At 43.4% G+C, this 20,027-nt stretch overlaps 1 protein-coding gene and 1 long non-coding RNA gene across 2 annotated transcripts in view; both read right to left on the minus strand.

The window, feature by feature from the left end:
• The window catches only part of LOC129826432 (transforming acidic coiled-coil-containing protein 1-like), a 35,008-nt gene extending 23,261 nt beyond the window's left edge, over window positions 1-11,747 (minus strand). Inside the window, exon 1 of the mRNA XM_055887155.1 lies at window positions 11,335-11,747. Within this exon, the coding sequence (XP_055743130.1) occupies window positions 11,335-11,399 (65 nt within the window). The 5' untranslated portion in view covers window positions 11,400-11,747. The remainder of the gene's footprint in view (window positions 1-11,334) is intronic.
• LOC129826433 (uncharacterized) lies at window positions 432-7,920 on the minus strand. Its single transcript, XR_008755033.1, has 2 exons — window positions 2,976-7,920; window positions 432-2,310 (listed from the first exon to the last, which is right to left on the minus strand). It is a non-coding gene; the product is annotated as an uncharacterized LOC129826433 (long non-coding RNA).
• Window positions 11,748-20,027: the final 8,280 nt, after the last annotated feature.

Genomic DNA, 20,027 nt, shown 5'->3' on the forward strand with positions numbered 1-20,027 from the left:
TCCCTGAGTAAACACAGAGGGTAACATTCCCTGAGTAAACACAGAGGGTAACATTCCCTGAGTAAACACAGAGGGTAACATTCCCTGAGTAAACACAGAGGGTAACATTCCCTGAGTAAACACAGAGGGTAACATTCCCTGAGTAAACACAGAGGGTAACATTCCCTGTGTCTGGAAGTCTGACCACATCCTAACCCTATCCCCCAGACAACTAGCAGACTAGTGCGTGTGTGTGTTGTGTACATGCGAACAGCCTAGTCTATCATCCCTTTTCATTTAATTAAGATGTGACTGAAAGTGACAGGTGTGTGTGTGTGTGTGTGTGTGTGTGTGGTTAGGAGCTAAATATAACTAGTATGATAAACATTCATTGTAGCCACATGAGGAGTGATATACCGTATGAGATAATTGAGTAGGCTAGGACACACAGATGGGGATTACCAAAAGCATTTTAATCCCTCCCATGACTCTGAATGATGATCTGAACAGTAAGTTTATCTTTCCTATAATAGCAGATCTGCCTGGTGAAGCCGTGGCACTGAGACAAAAACAGGTTCAACAACCCCATCTGGTGGTCAATAGAAGTCAACATATCTCTCCTTCTGGGCAAGTAGGCATACATACTATAATGTAGTGGTGAACCACAGCATTGGTGATACAGTCCCTCCAGTCTAAGGCCATACATACCTAAACACTTACAGCACCCTAACAGTTTTATTCATGGTTTGATCACAAAACACAACACTCAAACTGTCCATGTGAACTTATGGTGGATACACATGAATGTTGTCTGTCTTGTGCAAGAGGAGAGCTCCATCTGATGGTGATCAGTGGTCTCTGACCAGATCCAGTCTCTAACTGTCAGTCTGGAGGAGGGGCTCTGTTTTAGACAGACAGAAACACACAGGAATGAGAGTGTGTGTGTGTGTGTGTGTGTGTGTGTGTGGTTAGGAGCTAAATATAACTAGTATGATAAACATTCATTGTAGCCACATGAGGAGTGATATACCGTATGAGATAATTGAGTAGGCTAGGACACACAGATGGGGATTACCAAAAGCATTTTAATCCCTCCCATGACTCTGAATGATGATCTGAACAGTAAGTTTATCTTTCCTATAATAGCAGATCTGCCTGGTGAAGCCGTGGCACTGAGACAAAAACAGGTTCAACAACCCCATCTGGTGGTCAATAGAAGTCAACATATCTCTCCTTCTGGGCAAGTAGGCATACATACTATAATGTAGTGGTGAACCACAGCATTGGTGATACAGTCCCTCCAGTCTAAGGCCATACATACCTAAACACTTACAGCACCCTAACAGTTTTATTCATGGTTTGATCACAAAACACAACACTCAAACTGTCCATGTGAACTTATGGTGGATACACATGAATGTTGTCTGTCTTGTGCAAGAGGAGAGCTCCATCTGATGGTGATCAGTGGTCTCTGACCAGATCCAGTCTCTAACTGTCAGTCTGGAGGAGGGGCTCTGTTTTAGACAGACAGAAACACACAGGAATGAGAGTGAAAAAGACTGCTTAGAGTGCTAAGTACACCTACCCTCTGTCCCTCTCTGTCTCTCTCTCTCTCAGTCCCCCTCTGTCCCTCTCTGTCTCTCTCTCTCTCAGTCCCCCTCTGTCCCTCTATGTCTCTCTCTCTGTCCCTCTCAGTTCCTCTTTGTCTCTCTCAGTTCCTCTATGTCTCTCTCTCAGTCCCTCTCAGTTCCTATATGTCTCTCTCAGTCCCTCTCAGTTCCTCTATGTCTCTCTCTCTCAGTTCCTCTATGTCTCTCTCTCTCAGTCCCTCTCAGTTCCTCTATGTCTCTCTCTCTCAGTCCCTCTCAGCTCCTCTTTGTCTCTCTCAGTCCCTCTATGTCTCTCTCAGTCCCTCTCAGTTCCTCTATGTCTCTCTCAGTCCCTCTCAGTTCCTCTATGTCTCTCTCAGTCCCTCTCAGTTCCTATATGTCTCTCTCAGTCCCTCTCAGTTCCTCTATGTTTCTCTCAGTCCCTCTCAGTTCCTCTATGTCTCTCAGTCCCCCTCAGGCAGTTCTAACCATGTTTGAAATGTGAATACTGTTCTACAACTCTGTTCTGAATGCAGTAATGCTTTAACCTAGTTTCTCCCATGGTTGTGTATGTGCGTGTACGTGTGTGTAGAGCATCATCATGACGGGTGTTTAAATATAAATTAATATTGTTGGCATGGTTACAGTAACCAGGCCAGCTGACATTACATCATCATCCTGGGGATGTAGTCTGAAGTGCATTGCATCATCTTGTACTCCAACAACAGCCCTTGTAATTGTGCTAGATGGTGAGAGAAAGAGAGGGAGAGAGAGACATGAGTAGGAAAGACAAGTGCAGATAGTGCTACAATCAGTCCTTTGATAGTGAATTTGGGAGGCGTCCCCGAGATAGTTTGCAGATAACTAACATCTGCACATTTAATTTAGGCCCCACAAAACACACACAGACACACAAATGATAGATGAAAGGATCAGTAGAACCTCTACTACACAGAGGTCTAGACATTATTATGTTGAAACATTAAGGACACCTTCTCTTTCCATGATATAAACTGACCAGGTGAATCCAGGTGATAGCTATGATCCCCTATTGATGTCACTTTTTAAATCCACTTAAATCAGTGTAAATTGTGAGGAGACAGGTTAAAGAAGGATTTTTAAGTCTTAAGACAATTGAGATATGGATTGTGTATGTGTGCTATTCAGAGGGTGAATGAGAAGGACAAACAATTTACAGTACATTCGGAAAGTATTCAGACCCCTTCACTCTTCCACATTTTGTTACGTTACAGCCTTATTCTAAAATTGATTAAATAGATTTTTTCCCCCTCAATCTACACACAATACCCCATAATGACAAAGCAAAAACAGTTTTTTAGACATTTTTACATACAAAAAAAATGAAATATCATATTTACATAAGTATTCAGTACTTTGTTGAATCACCTTTGGCAGCGATACAGCCTTGAGTCTTCTTGGGTATGACGCTACAAGATTGGCGCACATGTATTGGGAGTTTCTCCCATTCTTTGCCGATCCTCTCAAGCTCTGTTAGGTTGAATGGGGAGCGTCGCTGCACAGCTATTTTCAGGTCTCTCCAGAGATGTTCGATGGGGTTCAAGTCCGGGCTCTGGCTGGGCCACTCAAGGACATTCAGACTTGTCCCGAAGCCACTCCTCCGTTGTCTTGGATGTGTGCTTAGGGTCATTGTCCTGTTGGAAGGTGAACCTTCACCCCAGTCAGGTCCTGAGCGCTCTGGAGCAGGTTTTCATCAAGGATCTCTCTGTATTTTGCACCGTTGATCTTTCCCTTGATCCTGACTAGTCTCCCAGTCCCTGCCGCTGAAAAACATCCCCACAGCATAATGCTGCCACAACCATGCTTCACCATAGGGATGGTGCCAGGTTTCCTCCAGACGTGTTGCTTGGCATTCAGGCCAAAGAGCTCAATCTTGGTTTCATCAGACCAGAGAATCTTGTTTCTCATGGTCTGAGAGTCCTTTAGGTGCCCTTTGGTAAACTCTAAGCGGACTGTAATGTGCCTTTTACTGACGAGTGGCTTCTGTCTTGCGAAAGGACAGACTGACAGAGAGGAGGGGCAGAGGGACAAACAGACACCAGGCTATTGTGTGTAGCAATACAGGGTACATAATACAGGATACATAATTCCCCCAAACAATGGTGTACAAACAGTGGTAGAAAAAATACTGAATTGTCAGACTTGAGTAAAAGTAAAGATAAAAACCTTAATGGATATGAAAAGTCACCCAGTAAAATTCTACTTGAGTAAAGTCTAAAAGTATCTGGTTTTAAATTTACTTAAGTACAGTAATGGGAAAAGTACTCAATTGTCATTCTTGAGTAAAAAGAAAAAGTAAATACTATACATCAAATGCCTTATATGAGGCAAACCAGATGACATAATGTTCTTGTTTTTAAAATTTACAAACAAACGGGCACACAGATTTGTGTTTGAATCTGCCAGATCAGAGGCAGTAGGGATGACAAGGCGTTATATTGATGGTGTGTGAATTGGACCATATTGCTGTCCTGCCTGAGCATTCTAAATGTAACAAGTACTTTCAGGCATCAGGGAAAATGTATGGGAGTAAGAAGTACATATTTTCTTTAGGAATGTAATAAAGTAAAAGTTTCACAAATATAAAAAGTAAGATACAGATACCCCCCAAACAGTACTTAATTAAGTAGTACTTAAATAATTTTTACTTCAGTACTTTACACCACTGCACACACGCATGCACACGAACACACAATGTCTATCTATTGACAGCGAGCTGTAATGTTGGTGATTTAGTACTGACAGAGAGGTGGAGAGGAACCGAGGAAGAGGAGAAGAGGAAGAGCTTCAGGCCAAAGATAGATCAATGTTCTACATTCTGAATAGGCTCTAAAGGTCCTATAGGGGGTGCTTATATTTGTCCTGTTTCACACATGTAGTGTATTTTTTGTATATCCCACTCCCCCTGAGACACCCTCCAAATGCAGGTCACTCAACTCACAATAGGAATGAAAGAGATGGAGGAAGGGCGGTGAGGGGAGAGGGGAAGGAAGGGCGGTGAGGGGAGGGGGAGGAAGGGCGGTGAGGGGAGGGGGAGGAAGAAATTAGGAGTCAGATTTCTGTTCCACTTAAAAATGATGATTTGCTTAAAATAGATCAACGAATAAGAGCCACGATCTTATCCCTCATAGCCACACACACACACGCACACACACATGCACACGCACACATAGGCACAAAGATTAGCAAATCTGACCATAACTCTATCCTCCTGATTGCAGCTTACAAGCAAAAACTCATACAGGAAGTACCAGTGACACGCTCAATTAGGAAGTGGTCCGATGAAGCGGATGCTACGCTACAGGACTGTTTTGCTAGCACAGACTGGAATATGTTCCGGGTTTCATCCGATGGCATTGTTTAGTTTACCACATCAGTCACCGGCTTCATTACGTCGTCGATGCACTTTTTAGTCTCCACAGTGACCTACGTACATATCCCAACCAGAAGCCATGGATTACAGGCAACATCCACACTGAGCTAAAGGCTAGAGCTGTCACTTTCAAGGAGCGGGATCCTAACCCAGACATTTATAAGTACTCCCGCTAAGCCCTCCGACGAACCATCAAACAGGCAAAGCGTGAATACAGGACTAAGATCTGATACTACAACACCGGCTCTGAGCTCGTCGGATATGGCAGGGCTTGCAAACTCATGGATTACAAAGGGAAACCCAGTCACGAGCTGGCCAGTGACACAAGCTAAATGCCTTCTAGGCTCACTTCGAGGCAAGCAACACTGAACCATGCGTGAGAAAACCAGCTGTTCCAGACGATTGTGTGATCACGCTCTCTGAAGCTGATGTGAGTAAGACCTTTTAACCAGGTTAACATTCCCAAGGCCACAGGGCCAGACGGATTACCAGGACGCGTACTCAGAGTATGCGTTTACCAGTTGGCAAGTGTCTTCACTGACATTTTCAACCTCTCCCTGACCCAGTCTGTAATACTGTACCTACATGTTTTAAGCAGACCACCATAGTCCCTATGCCCAAGAACGGCAAGGTAAACTGTCTAAATGACTTTCGCCATGTAGCACTCACATCTGTAACCATGAAATGCATTGAAAGTCTTGTCATGGCTCACATCAACACCATCATCCCAGACACCCTGGACCCAATCCATTTCGCATACGGCCCAACAGATCCACAGATGATGTACTCTGTATTGCACTCCACACTGTCTTTCCCAAAAGGAACACCAATGTGAGAATGCTGTTCATTGACTACAGCTCAGTGTTCAACACCATAGTACCCTCGAAGCTCATCACTAAGCTAAGGTCCCTGGGACTGAACACCTCCCTCTGCAACTTGGATCCTGGACTTCCTAACGGACTTCCCCCAGGTGGTGAGGGTAGGCAACCACACATCCGCCACGCTGACCCTCAACACGCGGGCCCCTCAGGAGTGCATGCTTAGTCTCCTCCTGTACTTGATAATCACCCATGACTACGTGGCCACACACAATTCCAACGCCATCATTAAGTTTGCAGACGACATGCCAATGGTAAGCCTGATCCCCAATGATGATAAGACAGCCTACAAGGAGAAGATCAGAGACCTGGCAGTGTGGTGCCAGGACAACAGCTTCTCCCTCAAAGTAAGCAAGACAAAGGAGCTGATCGTGGACTACAGGAAACGGCGGGCCGAGGACACCCCAATTCACATGAGGGGCTGTAGTGGAACAGGTTGAGAGATTCAAGTTAACTAAGGATCAATCATGGTCCAAACACACAACGCCTCTTCATCATTTTTAAGTGGAACAGAAATCGAACTCCTAATTTCTTCATAAACCGCAAGACTGCTAAATAGCTAATTAAATGGCTACCCAAACTACCTGTATTGACCCTTTTTTGCACTAACTCTTTTGCAACGACTAATCACACACACTGGACTCTAACCACACACTCACACACACTTACACTGACACTTCAACACACACACACTACAGTACCAGTCAAAAGTTTAGACACACCTACTCATTCAAGGGTTTTTATTTCTTTTCACTATTTTCTACATTATAGAAAAAAGTCAAGACAGCATTCTGCAGCGTTACGCCATCCCATCTGGTTTGCGCTTAGTGAGACTATCATTTGTTTCTCAACAGGACAATGACCCAACACTCCTCCAGGCTGTGTAAAGGATATTTGACCAAGGAGGAGAGTGATGGAGTGCTGCATCAGATGGCCAGTCCTCCACAATCACCCTACCTCAACCAAATTCAGATGGTTTGGGATGAGTTGAACCGCAGAGTGAAGAAAAAGCAGCCAACAAGTGCTCATCATATGTGAGAACTCCTTCAATTCTGTTGGAAAAGCATTCAAGGTGAACCTGGTTGAGAGAATGCCAAGAGTGTGCAAAGCTGTCATCAAGGCAAAGGGCGGCAACTCAGTTGCCGGAGAGGTGGGAAAAGGCTCAGGGATTTCACCATGAGTCCATTGGTGACTGTAAAACAGTTACAGAGTTTAATTGCCATGATATGAGAGAACTGAGGATGGATCAACAACATTGTAGATATTCAACAATACTAACCTAATTAACAGAGTGAAAAGATGGAAGCCTGTACAGAATACAAATATTCCAAAACATGCATCCTGTTTGCAACAAGTGCAAAAAATGTACTTTTTGTCCTGAAAACAAAGTGTTATGTTTGGGGCAAATCCAATACAACACATTACTGAGAACCACACCACTATATTTTCAAGCATAGTGGTGGCTGCATCATGATTTGGGTATTGCAGTAATCGTTAAGGATTGTTTTTCAGGATAAAAAGAAACGGAATGGAGCTAATCACATGCAAAATCCTAGAGGAAAACCTAGTTCAGTCTGCTTTCCACCAGACACTGGGAGATTATTTCACCTTTTAGCAGGACAATAACCTAAAACGGTTATACACTGGAGTTGCTTACCAAGAAGACAGTGAATGTTCCTGAGTGGCCGAGTTACAGTTTTGACTTAAATCTACTTGACCATCTATGGCAAGACCTGATAATGGTTGTCTAACGATGATCAACAACCAATTTGACAGAACTTACAGAATTTTGAAAATAATAAATTGGCAAATGTTGCACAATCCACGTGTGGAAAGCTCTTAGAGCTTATACTTAAATTTGCTAAAATGTCTAAAATCATGTTTTCACTTTGTCATTATGTGGAATAAGTCAAGGGGTATGAATATTTTGTGAAGGCATTGTAGCTACCTCAATTACCTCATACCCCTGCAAATCAACTCGGTACTGCCTGTATATAGCCATGTTATTTTCTACTCCATATACAGTGGGGAGAACAAGTATTTGATACACTGCAGGTTTTCCTACTTACAAAGCATGTAGAGGTCTGTCATTTTTATCATAGGTACACTTCAACTGTGAGAGACGGAATCTAAAACAAAAATCCAGAAATCACATTGTATGATTTTTAAGTATTTTCAAATACACTGTATATAGCCATGTTATTTTTACTGTTTATTTTGATTAGGTATTCACTGTGTTACTATTTCAATTGTATTAAATGTTTTTATCCTATCTTTAACTCTGCATTGTTGGGAAAGCAACCGTATGTAGGCATTTCACTGTTGGTCTACACCTGTTGTCTACGAATCATGTGACAAATACAATTTTATTTTACTTGGAAACTGTCTAGAAAAGCACTTATTAGCCTACAGTACACACAGAAGCCTGAGAGTGTGTAGTGGAGGGGGCTCATCCATCCAGTGTAGAGAGTTGGCTGGTTTATATCTGATTAAAAGCTTGTTAATATAGATTGCATTCGGAAAGTATTCAGACCCCTTCACTTTATCTACATTTTGCTACATTACAGCCTTATTCTAAAATAGATTAAATAAATGCTTAATTTAATCAATCTACACACAATAGCCCATAATGACAAAATGAAAATAGGATTTTGGACATTCATAAAATTAAAATAAACAAATACCTTATTTACATAAGGTTTCAGACCCTTTGTTATGAGACTCGAAATTAAGCTCAGGTGCATCCTGTTTCCATTGATCAACCTTGAGATGTTTCTACAACTTGATTGGAGTCCACCTGTGGTAAATTCAATTGATTGGACATGATTTGTAAAGGCACACACCTGTCTATATAATGTCTCACAGTTGACAGTGCATGTCAGAGTAAAAACCAAGCCATGAGGTCGAAGGAATTGTCTGTAGAGTTCCGAGACAGGATTGTGTCGAGTCACAGATCTGGGGAAGAGTACCAAAATTCTGCAGCATTGAAGGTCCCCAAGAACACAGTGGCCTTCATCATTCTTAAATGGAAGAAGTTTGGAACCACCAAGACTCGTCGTAGAGCTGGCCACTCGGCCAAACTGAGCAATCAGAGGGAGAAGGGCCTTGGTCAGTGAGGTGACCAAGAATCTGATGATCACTCTGACGAGCTCCAGAGTTCCTATGTGGAGATGGGAGAACCTTTCAGAAGGACAACCATCTCTGCAGCTCTCCACCAATCAGGCATTTATGGTAGAGTGGCTAGACAGAAAGCCACTCCTCAGTAAAAGGTCCCGTGTGGCTCAGTTGGTAGAGCATGGCGCTTGCAACGCCAGGGTTGTGGGTTCATTCCCCACGGGGGGACCAGGATGAATATGTATGAACTTTCCAATTTGTAAGTCGCTCTGGATAAGAGCGTCTGCTAAATGACGTAAATGTAAATGTAAAAGGCACATGACAGCCCGCTTGGAGTTTACCAAAAGGCACCTAAAGGACTCTCAGACCATGAGAAACAAGATTATCTGGTCTGATGAAACCAAGCTTGAACTCTTTGGCCTGAACGCCAAGCGTCACGTCTGGAGGAAACCAGGCACTGCTCATCACCTTGCCAATAACATCCCTATGGTGAAGCATGGTGTTGGCAGCATCATGCTGTGGGGATGTTTTCAGCGGCAGGGACTGGGAGACTAGTCAGGATCAAGGGAAAGATCAATGGTGCAAAATACAGAGAGATCCTTGATGAAAACCTGCTCCAGAGTGCTCAGGACCTCAGACTGGGGCAAAGGTTCACCTTCCAACCGGACAATGACCCTAAGCACACAGCTAAGACAACACATGAGTGGCTTCGGGACAAGTCTCTGAATGTCCTTGAGTCGCCCAGCTAGAGCCTGGACTTGAACCCGATCGAACATCTCTGGAGAGACCTGAAAATAGCTGTGCAGATACGCTCCCCATCCAACCTGACAGAGCTTGAGAGGATCTGCAGAGAGAATGGGGAAAAACTTCCCAAATACAGGTGTGCTAAGCTTGTAGCGTCATACCCAAGAAGACTTGAGGCTGTAATCGCTGCTAAAGGTGCTTCAGCAAAGTACTGAGTAAAGGGTCTGAATACCTATGTAAATGTGATATTTCAGTTTTTTTGTTTTTAGTAGATTTGCAAAAATGTTGTCATTAGGGGGTATTGTGTGTAGATTGAGGGGGGAAAAACTATTCAATCCATTTTAGAATAAGGCTGTAATGTAACAAAATGTGGAAAAAGTGAAGGGGTCTGAATACTTTCCGAATGCACTGTAAAATCAGCCAAACAAAGACGGCTCTGTCCGTAGGCTTTCCTCTGATTTTATGAGGGCTCCAGCTAACAGAAGAAGTCTCAGATCCAAGTCTCGGAGCCACTCAGTGCTTCAGGCTGTAAAATACCTTACAGTTGCACTACTCTTGGTAATTCAGTGTCAATCAGAATGACCTCCACTGTAAACAACTGCTGTGGAACATAACAACACCACTAATTCATCCAGTGGTACTAAGGAGTCACCCTGACAACAGGATGGTTAGAGCAGAGCAGCATCGTGGTTTGACTGGGTAGTGCGTGTGTGTGTGTGTGTTTGGGGTACTAAAGGGAAAGTGATGAAGTGTAAGAGGATTAGCAGATCATTAACATGGTACTGATCCACTGGGTACTACTTGGAGAAAGAGAGGACTGGCTGGTATGTTACCATGGATTTTTGAGTGAGTGAGAGTGAGAGAAATAACAACCAGATCTTTTATCACATAAGACCATAATTAAGGGACTCAACCACACCTTAACACTTGACTGAGGAGGACAGCAATACCAGAGATAATGCAGAAAAGGCTATATTGACAGATAATATTGTTCTCCTGATCACTGAATTTACATCCCACCATTGGGTCTCTTGTGTACACATCTAGAACATTGTTTCTATCTTTCTCACTAACATGTATTTGTAATTGAACTGCCTTTCATTAAACACTGTCTAGTACCATATAATACAATTTTAGCTTGAACAATACACGTTTTTGCTTGTTGATTCTCTGCAAGACATCTTACTTTACAAGGGTTGAAGTTCTACAAAACTGAATCCAGCAGCTGTTAGTGGTCAGGTGTGCCTCTGTCAGAAGTGTGTCTGTCACTAGACCTGATCACATCTCTCTCATTACATCGTTATTCATTACATTAGATTAGCCTCTACTAATGATCCTAATGACCTGTTCTCTCCTCCTTCCCCTGTTCTAAAATTAAATCATTTACATGCTCACGGGACAGGAAAAATATCAATTTGGATAGAGTGCTCTAAAAGAGACACGCCAGTCACTTGGAATAAGTCACACACACACACACACACACACACACACACACACACACACACACACACACACACACACACACACACACACACACACACACACACACACACACACACACACACACACACACACACACACACACTGTAACAGTAGTAGGGTGGTGTACTCTACTCACATGCTGCTCTTCTTCCTGGGGGAGCCAAAGGAGTTCTTCCTGTGCTGACTGAGGGAGCCCCCCATGGCAACGCTAGGTGTGTGTTGTATCTTGTTCAAAGCGACCGGCTAGTCATTTTAGAGCGATTTCTCCATATTCCCACTCTTCCAAAAGAGTAGATCCCGGTGATGAAGGCACAGCCTCTGTAGACTCTTCTCATTTAACACACTGCATCTCTCTTTCTCTTTCTCATCTAGGCTGAATGGTCTAGCAGCTCAGGAGTCCTGATCACATGTCAACTACTACACCAGTCCCTGCCTCTCTCCCTCTCTGTCTCTGTCCTCTCCCTCCTTCTAACCCCACCTCTCTCTCTCTGGTTCTCTCTCTCTCGGTCCCTCCTGCACAGAGCAAATTACAGTCACTTGTAAGGAATTACAGAGATTCTCTATAGAAAGAGAGTGAATAGGGAAGAGAAAGAGAGAAAGAGAGAGAGAAATAGGGAAGGAGGGGTGGTGTTAAAGGCCACTAAGCTCTGGGAGTGAGGGCGGGGGAGGATAGCTTGCAGAGGGGAGGGTGGATGGGGAGGTGTGGCTAGCCTGGTATGGGTGAGGGTACTGTCCGGAGGGAGTCTCGCCCCTATTGTTAGTCAGCTGAACAACAGACAGAGATGGGAGGAGAGAGGGGGGGTGGTGAGATGAGACAAATTAGGATCTGGCTAAAAATACTTGAAATCGTTATAGAACTCATTGCCCTCTGTAGTTGTGAGGTCTCGGGTAACCAATAATTCACAAAAATGGGACAAACACTATATTGAGACTGCATGCAGAATTCTGCAAAAAATATCCTCTGCGTACAATGTAAAACACCAAACGCATGCAGAGCAGAATTAGGACGATACTCGCTAATGATCAAAATCCAGAAAATAGCCATTAAATTCGCAACCACCTAAATGGAGGCGATTCCCAAACCTTCCATAACATAGCCATCCCCTACAGAGAGATGAATCTAGAGAAAAGTACCCTCAGCATGCTGGTCCTGAGGCTCCGTTCACAAATACAAACAGAGCCCCAGGACAGCAACACAATTAGACCCAACCAAATCATGAGAAAACAAAAAGATAATTACTTGACACATTGGAAAGAAATAACCAAAAAACAAAGCAAACTGGAATGCTATTTGGCTCTAAACAAAGAGTACATAGTGGCAGAATACCTGACCATTGTGAATGAGCCACAAGTTAAGAAAGCTTTGACTATGTACAGACTCAGTGAGCATTGTCTTGCTATTGAGAAAGGCCTCCGTTAGCAGACCTGGCTCTCAAGAGAAGACAGGCTATGTGTGTCACGCCCTGACCTTAGAGATCCTTATTTATTCTCTATGTTTGGTTAGGTCAGGGTGTGACTGGGGTGGGAAAATCTATGTTTTCTATTTCTTTCATGTTTTGCCGTGTGTGGTTCCCAATCAGAGGCAGCTACCTGCCATTGTCTATCGTTGTCTCTGATTGGGGATCATATATAAGTTGTCATTTTCCGTTTGGGTTTTGTGGGGTGTTGTTTTCTGTTTAGGTTGTTTCCCCTGACAGAACTGTGCGCTTTCGTTTTCTCCTTTTGTCATTTTGTTTGAGTGTTTTTGTGAACATTAAATAATGAACACTTTCCACGCTGCGCTTTGGTCTCATTCCGACGACGAACGTTACAATGTGCACACTGCCCACAAACTGAGGTGGAAACTAGTTGCACTTCCTAACCTCCTGTCAAATGTATGACCATATAAGAGACACACATTTCCCTCAGATTACACAGACTCACAAAGAATTAGAAAATAAAATCACATTTTGATAAACTCCCATATCGGTTAGGTCACAGGTGTCAAACTCATTCCACGGGGGGGCGAGTGTCTGCGGGTTTTCGCTCCTCCCTTGTACTTGATTGATGAATTAACATCACTAATTAGTTAGGAACTCCCCACACCTGGTTGTCTAGGGCTTTATTGAAAGGAAAAACCAAAAACCTGCAGACACTAGGCCCTCCGTGGAATGAGTTTGACACCCCTGGGTTAGGTGAAATACAACAGTGTGTCATCACAGCAGCAATATTTGTGACGTGTTGCCACAAGAAAAGGGCAACAAGTGAATAACAAACACCATTGTAAATACAACCCATATTTATTTTCCCTTTTGTACTTTAACTAGTTGCAAACTGTTATTACACTGTACATAGCCATAATGACATTTCAAATGTCTGTCATTTTTACTGAAATCATTTTTTTTTTTAAAGATTGTTTATTTCACTTTTGTTATTATCTATTTCACTTGCTTTGGCAATGTAAACATGTTTCCCATGCCGATAAAGCCCAATGCATTAGAGGAAGAGGGAGAGAGAAAGAAAAGAGGGGTGAGCATGCTGGTAGATACCTATAGACTCGCGCAGCAGTCCTTCCCAGCTGCAGTCAGAGCAGGAGATGTGCACCCCGCGTCCAGACTGCAAATGAATCGCGCATACGGGAAGCTGCCGCTGGCTGATCCAGCCCTGGCTTACATTCAGGGCGGGATGTAAATGTAAAATGTTCTTTGTCTAAAATAAATCACTGCACAAAAATAAATCGCTGCATTTGACTCACACAGCCTCAGTCACTTACTCACCTTGTCCACTGTGTGTGTGCCTCTCTGTGACAAGCTAAACATCTAGCTGCCTAGCTCATCATGTCTCAGTCTAAACTGTACACTCAAAAATACAGAAAGGAGTGGGAATCAAACCCTGAATTCAAAGGCTGGTTGAAGCCTTTTATTGGAGATGATACACGGGCATACTGCCTGTATTGTAAGGCTGATTTCTACTCCAAACTTAGTGATGACAAACACATGACAACTCAAAAACATACTCAAAAGGCAAAGCCTTATAACAGTTACATCCAAAACAAGCTGCCATTTATGGTTAAAAAAATTTACTCTGCAAAAAACGCTGAGGCCTCCATGGCAATAGCTATCGCTGAACACTGTTCCATGCTGGCATGTGATTACATTGGAGAAGCATGTAGAGCTGCTTTCTCAAGACTCCGCTGCTGCTACCCACTTCAAAGTGCACATAAATGATTAATGACGTCATTTAGCAACTTCTATCGACTTTTAGGACAGCCAATAGCTACTTTCCTTACTGAGGAGTTGGCAACACTGCCTCTAGCTTCCTTCATACTGGACAACGAGACATACAGATGGTATCCACACGTTCATCTGACTCTGGGGAAGTAGTCAATCTTTAAGTATGCTTCCCAGCCGAAACAGTTCGGATGAGTTTGCGCATATATTATGATGACATTTTGTGATGCTTTTGTTAGTTTTGGACTTCGGTGAGGGTTTTTTCAGCTGTTCAGGCACACAACATATTTTCTGGAGGCAAGCTGAAGTTTGGTGCCGAAGTCTACGCCCCTTCGTCTGTGATTGGTCAACAGTAGGGATTCTTCAATAAAGTCTTTGTTGTCATTCAACGAGAGACGACTTGTTTTCATGCACATTTTTTCATTGAGGAACACTGCACCAAACACCTTACTTAAAATTGTGCGACTAAGATCTCCTAGGCAAAAAGGTATTTTAAGGGAGTATGCGAAGCACACTTGTTCGGTTCGGCTAGGCGTCAGCCGAACTGGAGCATGCTGACGCCTTAACACATCTCCTGTTGTTGTGAGACATTCTACCTGCTGTGAACCAGTGTGTGTCAGGAAACCTCCCCTGAGGAGTGTTAGGATGTGACAGTGTTTGCACACCTACAAACACTGTCACAAAAAGCTTTTGGCCCTTGTCAAAAGTAATGCATTAAACTCTTAGAAAAAAAGGTTTTCAAGGGGGTTCTTTGGCTGTCCCCATAGGAAAACCTTTTTTGGTTCCAAGTAGAACTGTTTTTAGTTTCAAGTAAAACCCTTTAAGGTTCCACGTTGAACCCTCTGTGGAAAGGGTTCTTCATGAAACCCAAAAGGGTTCTACACCGTGCTTCTACACCTGCATTGCTTGCTGATAGGGGTTTTAGGCAGGGTTTCTGTACAGCACTTTGAGATATCAGCTGATGTACGAAGGGCTATATAAATAAATTTGATTTGATTTGATTCTACCTGGAACCAAAAAGGTTTTTCAAAGTGTTCTCCTATGGGGACAGCCAAATAAGCTTTTTTTCAGTGTACATGGGGAATAGGGTGCCATTTGCAATGGAGACTGTTCTCACAGCACAGAGCCAGCTAACAGGTTATGGAATAAGAGTCTTAACACTACTGTCATGACTCTCCTGTGAGGATCCAAGGATCAGGTTACAGTGGATCAGCGTTCAATAGAGCCCTCTCACCCGCAGAGGGGGGAGGGGTGGATGTGGGGGTTTTATGACACCTCACGTCGATCTTAAATTGTAGGCATCACACGATTCCTTTTAGTTTCTAGTTTGGGCGAATGGAATGTCTTTGTTACAGAAGAGTTTCCCGCTCAAAACTACAACATCAAACAATGAAAACTTGGACAATATATTTCAACATCCGAATGTTGGGAATGTGTATTTTGTGATGTCATTGTAACTTGAAGAGTTTTTACACTGTGTATATCTGGTTTACATCCTTTACATTGTGTAGAAAATATTAAGGATAAAGATAATGTTTTTGTGATGATAAGATTGTGATATTAGTTCTCTAACGAGATCATAGTGAATTATGATACCTTGCCTCGTAACTAGCCACACCCCAGGGAGCCCAAAGAGCATGTCAAGTATGACATAAATGCTCCTTTTTACACGAGGGTATAAAAGATGGAGTTAAGAATTAACATATCATGGGCCTCCCGAGTGGCGCAGTGGTCTAAGGCACTGTCGCATCTAGCCGTGACCGGGAGACCCATGGGGCGATGCACAGGGGAGGGTTTGGCCGGCAGGGGTGTTCTTGTCCCATCGCGCACTAGTGACTCCTGTGGCGGGCCGGGCGCAATGCACGCTCGCAAGGTGCACGGTGTTTCCTCTGACACATTGGTGCGGCTGGCTTCTGGGTTAAGCGGGGCATTGTGTCAAAAAGCAGTGCGGCTTGGCTGGGTTGTGTTTTGGAGGATGCACGGCTCTTGACCTTCACCTCTCCCGAGTCCGTACAGGAGTTGCAGCGATGGGACAAGACTGTAACTACCAATTAGATACCTCGAAATTTGGGAGAAAAAGGGGTAATAAAAAAATATATATATTTCAATTTAACACGGGCTGCAGCGAGCTCTACGATACTGACGACCCCGGAACAAAACATGAGGTTGAAGAAGATAAAAGAACCTCTAACAATCCAATGCTACAGTTTAGTAGCTGTACTGTATCTAAGAAGGTGAATTTAAGTAGGATCATCCTAGGATCATACTCTTCAAATCATCATCGCCTACCTACACTGCTCTCAACACCGCTCTGGGATCATCGACACGGCTGATTGGCTGTCCTCAGAAGACCACTCTTCCAGAACGAGTGCAAGTAAATAGACAACTAAGAAGGACATTGTGACCTCTTGTGGACAATCAGAGACTTACACCTGAGAACGAAGGAGAAGGCCGTCCGAAGGAGAAGGCCCAATCAACCCTCCTCACAAAGCGGAACCCTTTCCACGAATGCCTGGGCCCAACAGAGATACCCGACGAAGACCTTCAACAAGTAAATACATGCATTACTTCTTACCCATAAGAGCAGCAGTTTGGGGCAAGGTATTAGGGTTACTGTGAGCGTAGTTCCCAAATGTTTCTTCTCTTTCTCTCTCGCTCTCTTTAACTCTCCATCTTGTGTAACAAGTGTCATATTGTGAGTCTGCTAGGGACCTGTTGTCATCGTATTAAGTTTCTAATCAATAACATATACCGTGTGTGTGTGTGTGTGTATATCCTATGTTATCATTTAGCTTGTTAGTAAATAAATAATCAAATCAATGTGTGGTACGGAATGATCAGTGAGACTCGGGTTTGTGCAGATTCACGAAGTCTGCGACGCTCAGAATGAGACTGATATGAGGAAATTATTCATTACTGACTGTTATATCTATATATTCTTGAGTTAATTCGGGAGACGGTAATTCCTAATGAGTTAATTGTTACATGATTAATATAATCTAATAACAATTAAACACAGTAGGTAATTATTTAATGAATAACAGTCATCACATTAATGATAGTCACATCACGACACTACTCTTCTCATCAACTACTTGAGTAGAGTTGCTGGACTGACTTGGAGGTGGTTGATGCCTTCTGACTGCTAGGCTGGAAGAACTATTATGTAACATTCAGAGGTCAGTAACAGCCCTCAGGGCCAGAGGGCAGAGTCATTGAGAGTTGAGGCAGTCATTATTACACAGGCATAAAACTACACTGAACAAAAATATAAACGCTACAAGGAAAGTGTTGGTCCCAAATGTCATGAGCTAAAATAAAACATCCCAGAAATGTTCCATATGCACAAAAAGCGTATTTCTAAAAAATAAAGTGTATACATTTGTTTACATCCCTGTTAGAGAGAATTCTCAGGGAAGCTCATTTCCATGCACGTCTTCCTTACCAGGGTCTTGACCTGACTGCAGTTCGATGTTGTAACAGACTTCAGTAGACAAATATTTACCTTTGATGGCCACTGGCACGCTGCCCACCGATGTGCCCTTCATGGATGAATCTCGGTTTCAAATGTACCGGGCAGATGGCAGACAGCATATACGGCATTGTGTGGGCGAGCGGTTTGCTGATGTCAATGCTGTAAACAGAGTGCCCAATGGTGGCAGTGGGGTTATGGTATGGGCAGGCATAAGCAACGGACAATATACACAATTGCATTTTATCGATGCCAATTTGAATGCACAGAAATAACATAACGAGATCCTGAGGCCCATTGTCGTACTATTCATCCACCGCAATCACCTTATCACTTCAGCATGATAATGCACGGCCCCATGTGAGGATCTGTACACAATTCCTGGCTGCTGAAAAGGTCCCAGTTCTTCCATGGCCTGCATACTCACCAGACATGTAACCCATTGAGCATGTTTGGGATGCTCTGGATTGACGTGTACGACAGCGTGTTCCAGTTCCCGCCAATATCCAGCAACTTTGTACAACCAGTGAAGAGGAGTGGGACACCATTCCACAGGCCACAATCAACAGCCTGATCAACTCTATGCCAAGGAGATATGTCGCGCTGCATGAGGCAAATGATGGTCACACCAGATACTGACTGGTTTTCTGATCCATGCACCTACCTTTTTTTAAGGTATCTGTGACAAACAGATGCAAATCTGTATTCATAGTCATGTAAAATTCAGTGATTAGGGCCTAATGAATTTAAGTCAATTTACTGATTTCCTTATATGAACTATAAAATCTTTGAAATTGTTGCATGTTGTGTTTATATTTTTGTTCAGTGTAGATGGTTGAGTGGGCCCCCAATATCTCTGTTGTTTAGGAAACACATCCATCCCCCTTTCCTTTAAGTGAAACCTGACCCCCAACTGGAGAGATGAGGAACTGCATCTCTACTCATCCACCCGGCAGCCCTTAACACTGCTTCATGTCAACTGTTGTGTTGTTGAATGAAAGAAGTTGTCCTGGTTCTCGTTTAACTCTCTTTAATAATAACTAACAGTTAGACAGGTTTCACAGTTCACCGCCATTCTTATAACATGTAGTTAATCTCTGTGAACCCCGGCTCCCACACATAAAGACCAGCAGTAGCATGTGAATATTGTTGCAGTGGATAGGATGCTGATAAACTAACTCTGAACGTTCCTCTAGACATTGGGCAGCAGTGGGTACATGTTTGCCTCCTGATAAGGCTCAGATACACATTCCTCTGGTCTCTCTGGCAGGTATTCCTTCAGCTGGTCTCTGGGGTGGAGCATGCAGAGCACCCCGATCTGGCGTGAGAGACTACAATAACCCTAACCAAAGGGTCAGGTGCAGGAAGGACTATAAACCACTGACACATGCTTCATTATCAAAACATGATTCATGAAGTAATATTTTTCTAAACGCATATACAGTCGTGGCCAAAGGTTTTGAGAATGACACAAATATTCATTTTCACAAAGTCTGCTGCCTCAGTTTGTATGATGGCAATTTGCATATACTCAGGAATGTTATAAAGAGTGATCAGATGAATTGCAATTAATTGCAAAGTCCCTCTTTGACATGCACATGAACTGAATCCCCCCAAAAACATTTCCACTGCATTTCAGCCCTGCCACAAAAGGACCAGCTGACATGTCAGTGATTCTCTCGTTAACACAGGTGTGAGTGTTGACGAGGACAAGGCTGGAGATCACTCTGTCATGCTGATTGAGTTCGAATAACAGACTGGAAGCTTCAAAAGGAGGGTGGTGCTTGGAATCATTGTTCTTCCTCTGTCAACCATGGTTACCTGCAAGGAACCATGTGCCATCATCATTGCTTTGCACAAAAAGGGCTTCACAGGCAAGCATATTGTTGCCAGTAAGATTGCACCTAAATCAACCATTTATCGGATCATCAAGAACTTCAAGGAGAGCGGTTCAATTGTTGTCAAGAAGGCTTCAGGGCGCCCAAGAAAGTCCAGCAAGCGCCAGCACCGTCTCCTAAAGTTGATTCAGCTGCGGGATCGGGGCACCACCAGTACAGAGCTTGCTCAGGAATGGCAGCAGGCAGGTGTGAGTGCATCTCAGTGAGGCGAAGACTTTTGGAGGATGACCTGGTGTCAAGAAAGGCAGCA

The sequence above is a fragment of the Salvelinus fontinalis genome, chromosome 28 (genome assembly GCF_029448725.1).
Source record: "Salvelinus fontinalis isolate EN_2023a chromosome 28, ASM2944872v1, whole genome shotgun sequence".
Taxonomy (NCBI): domain Eukaryota; kingdom Metazoa; phylum Chordata; class Actinopteri; order Salmoniformes; family Salmonidae; genus Salvelinus; species Salvelinus fontinalis.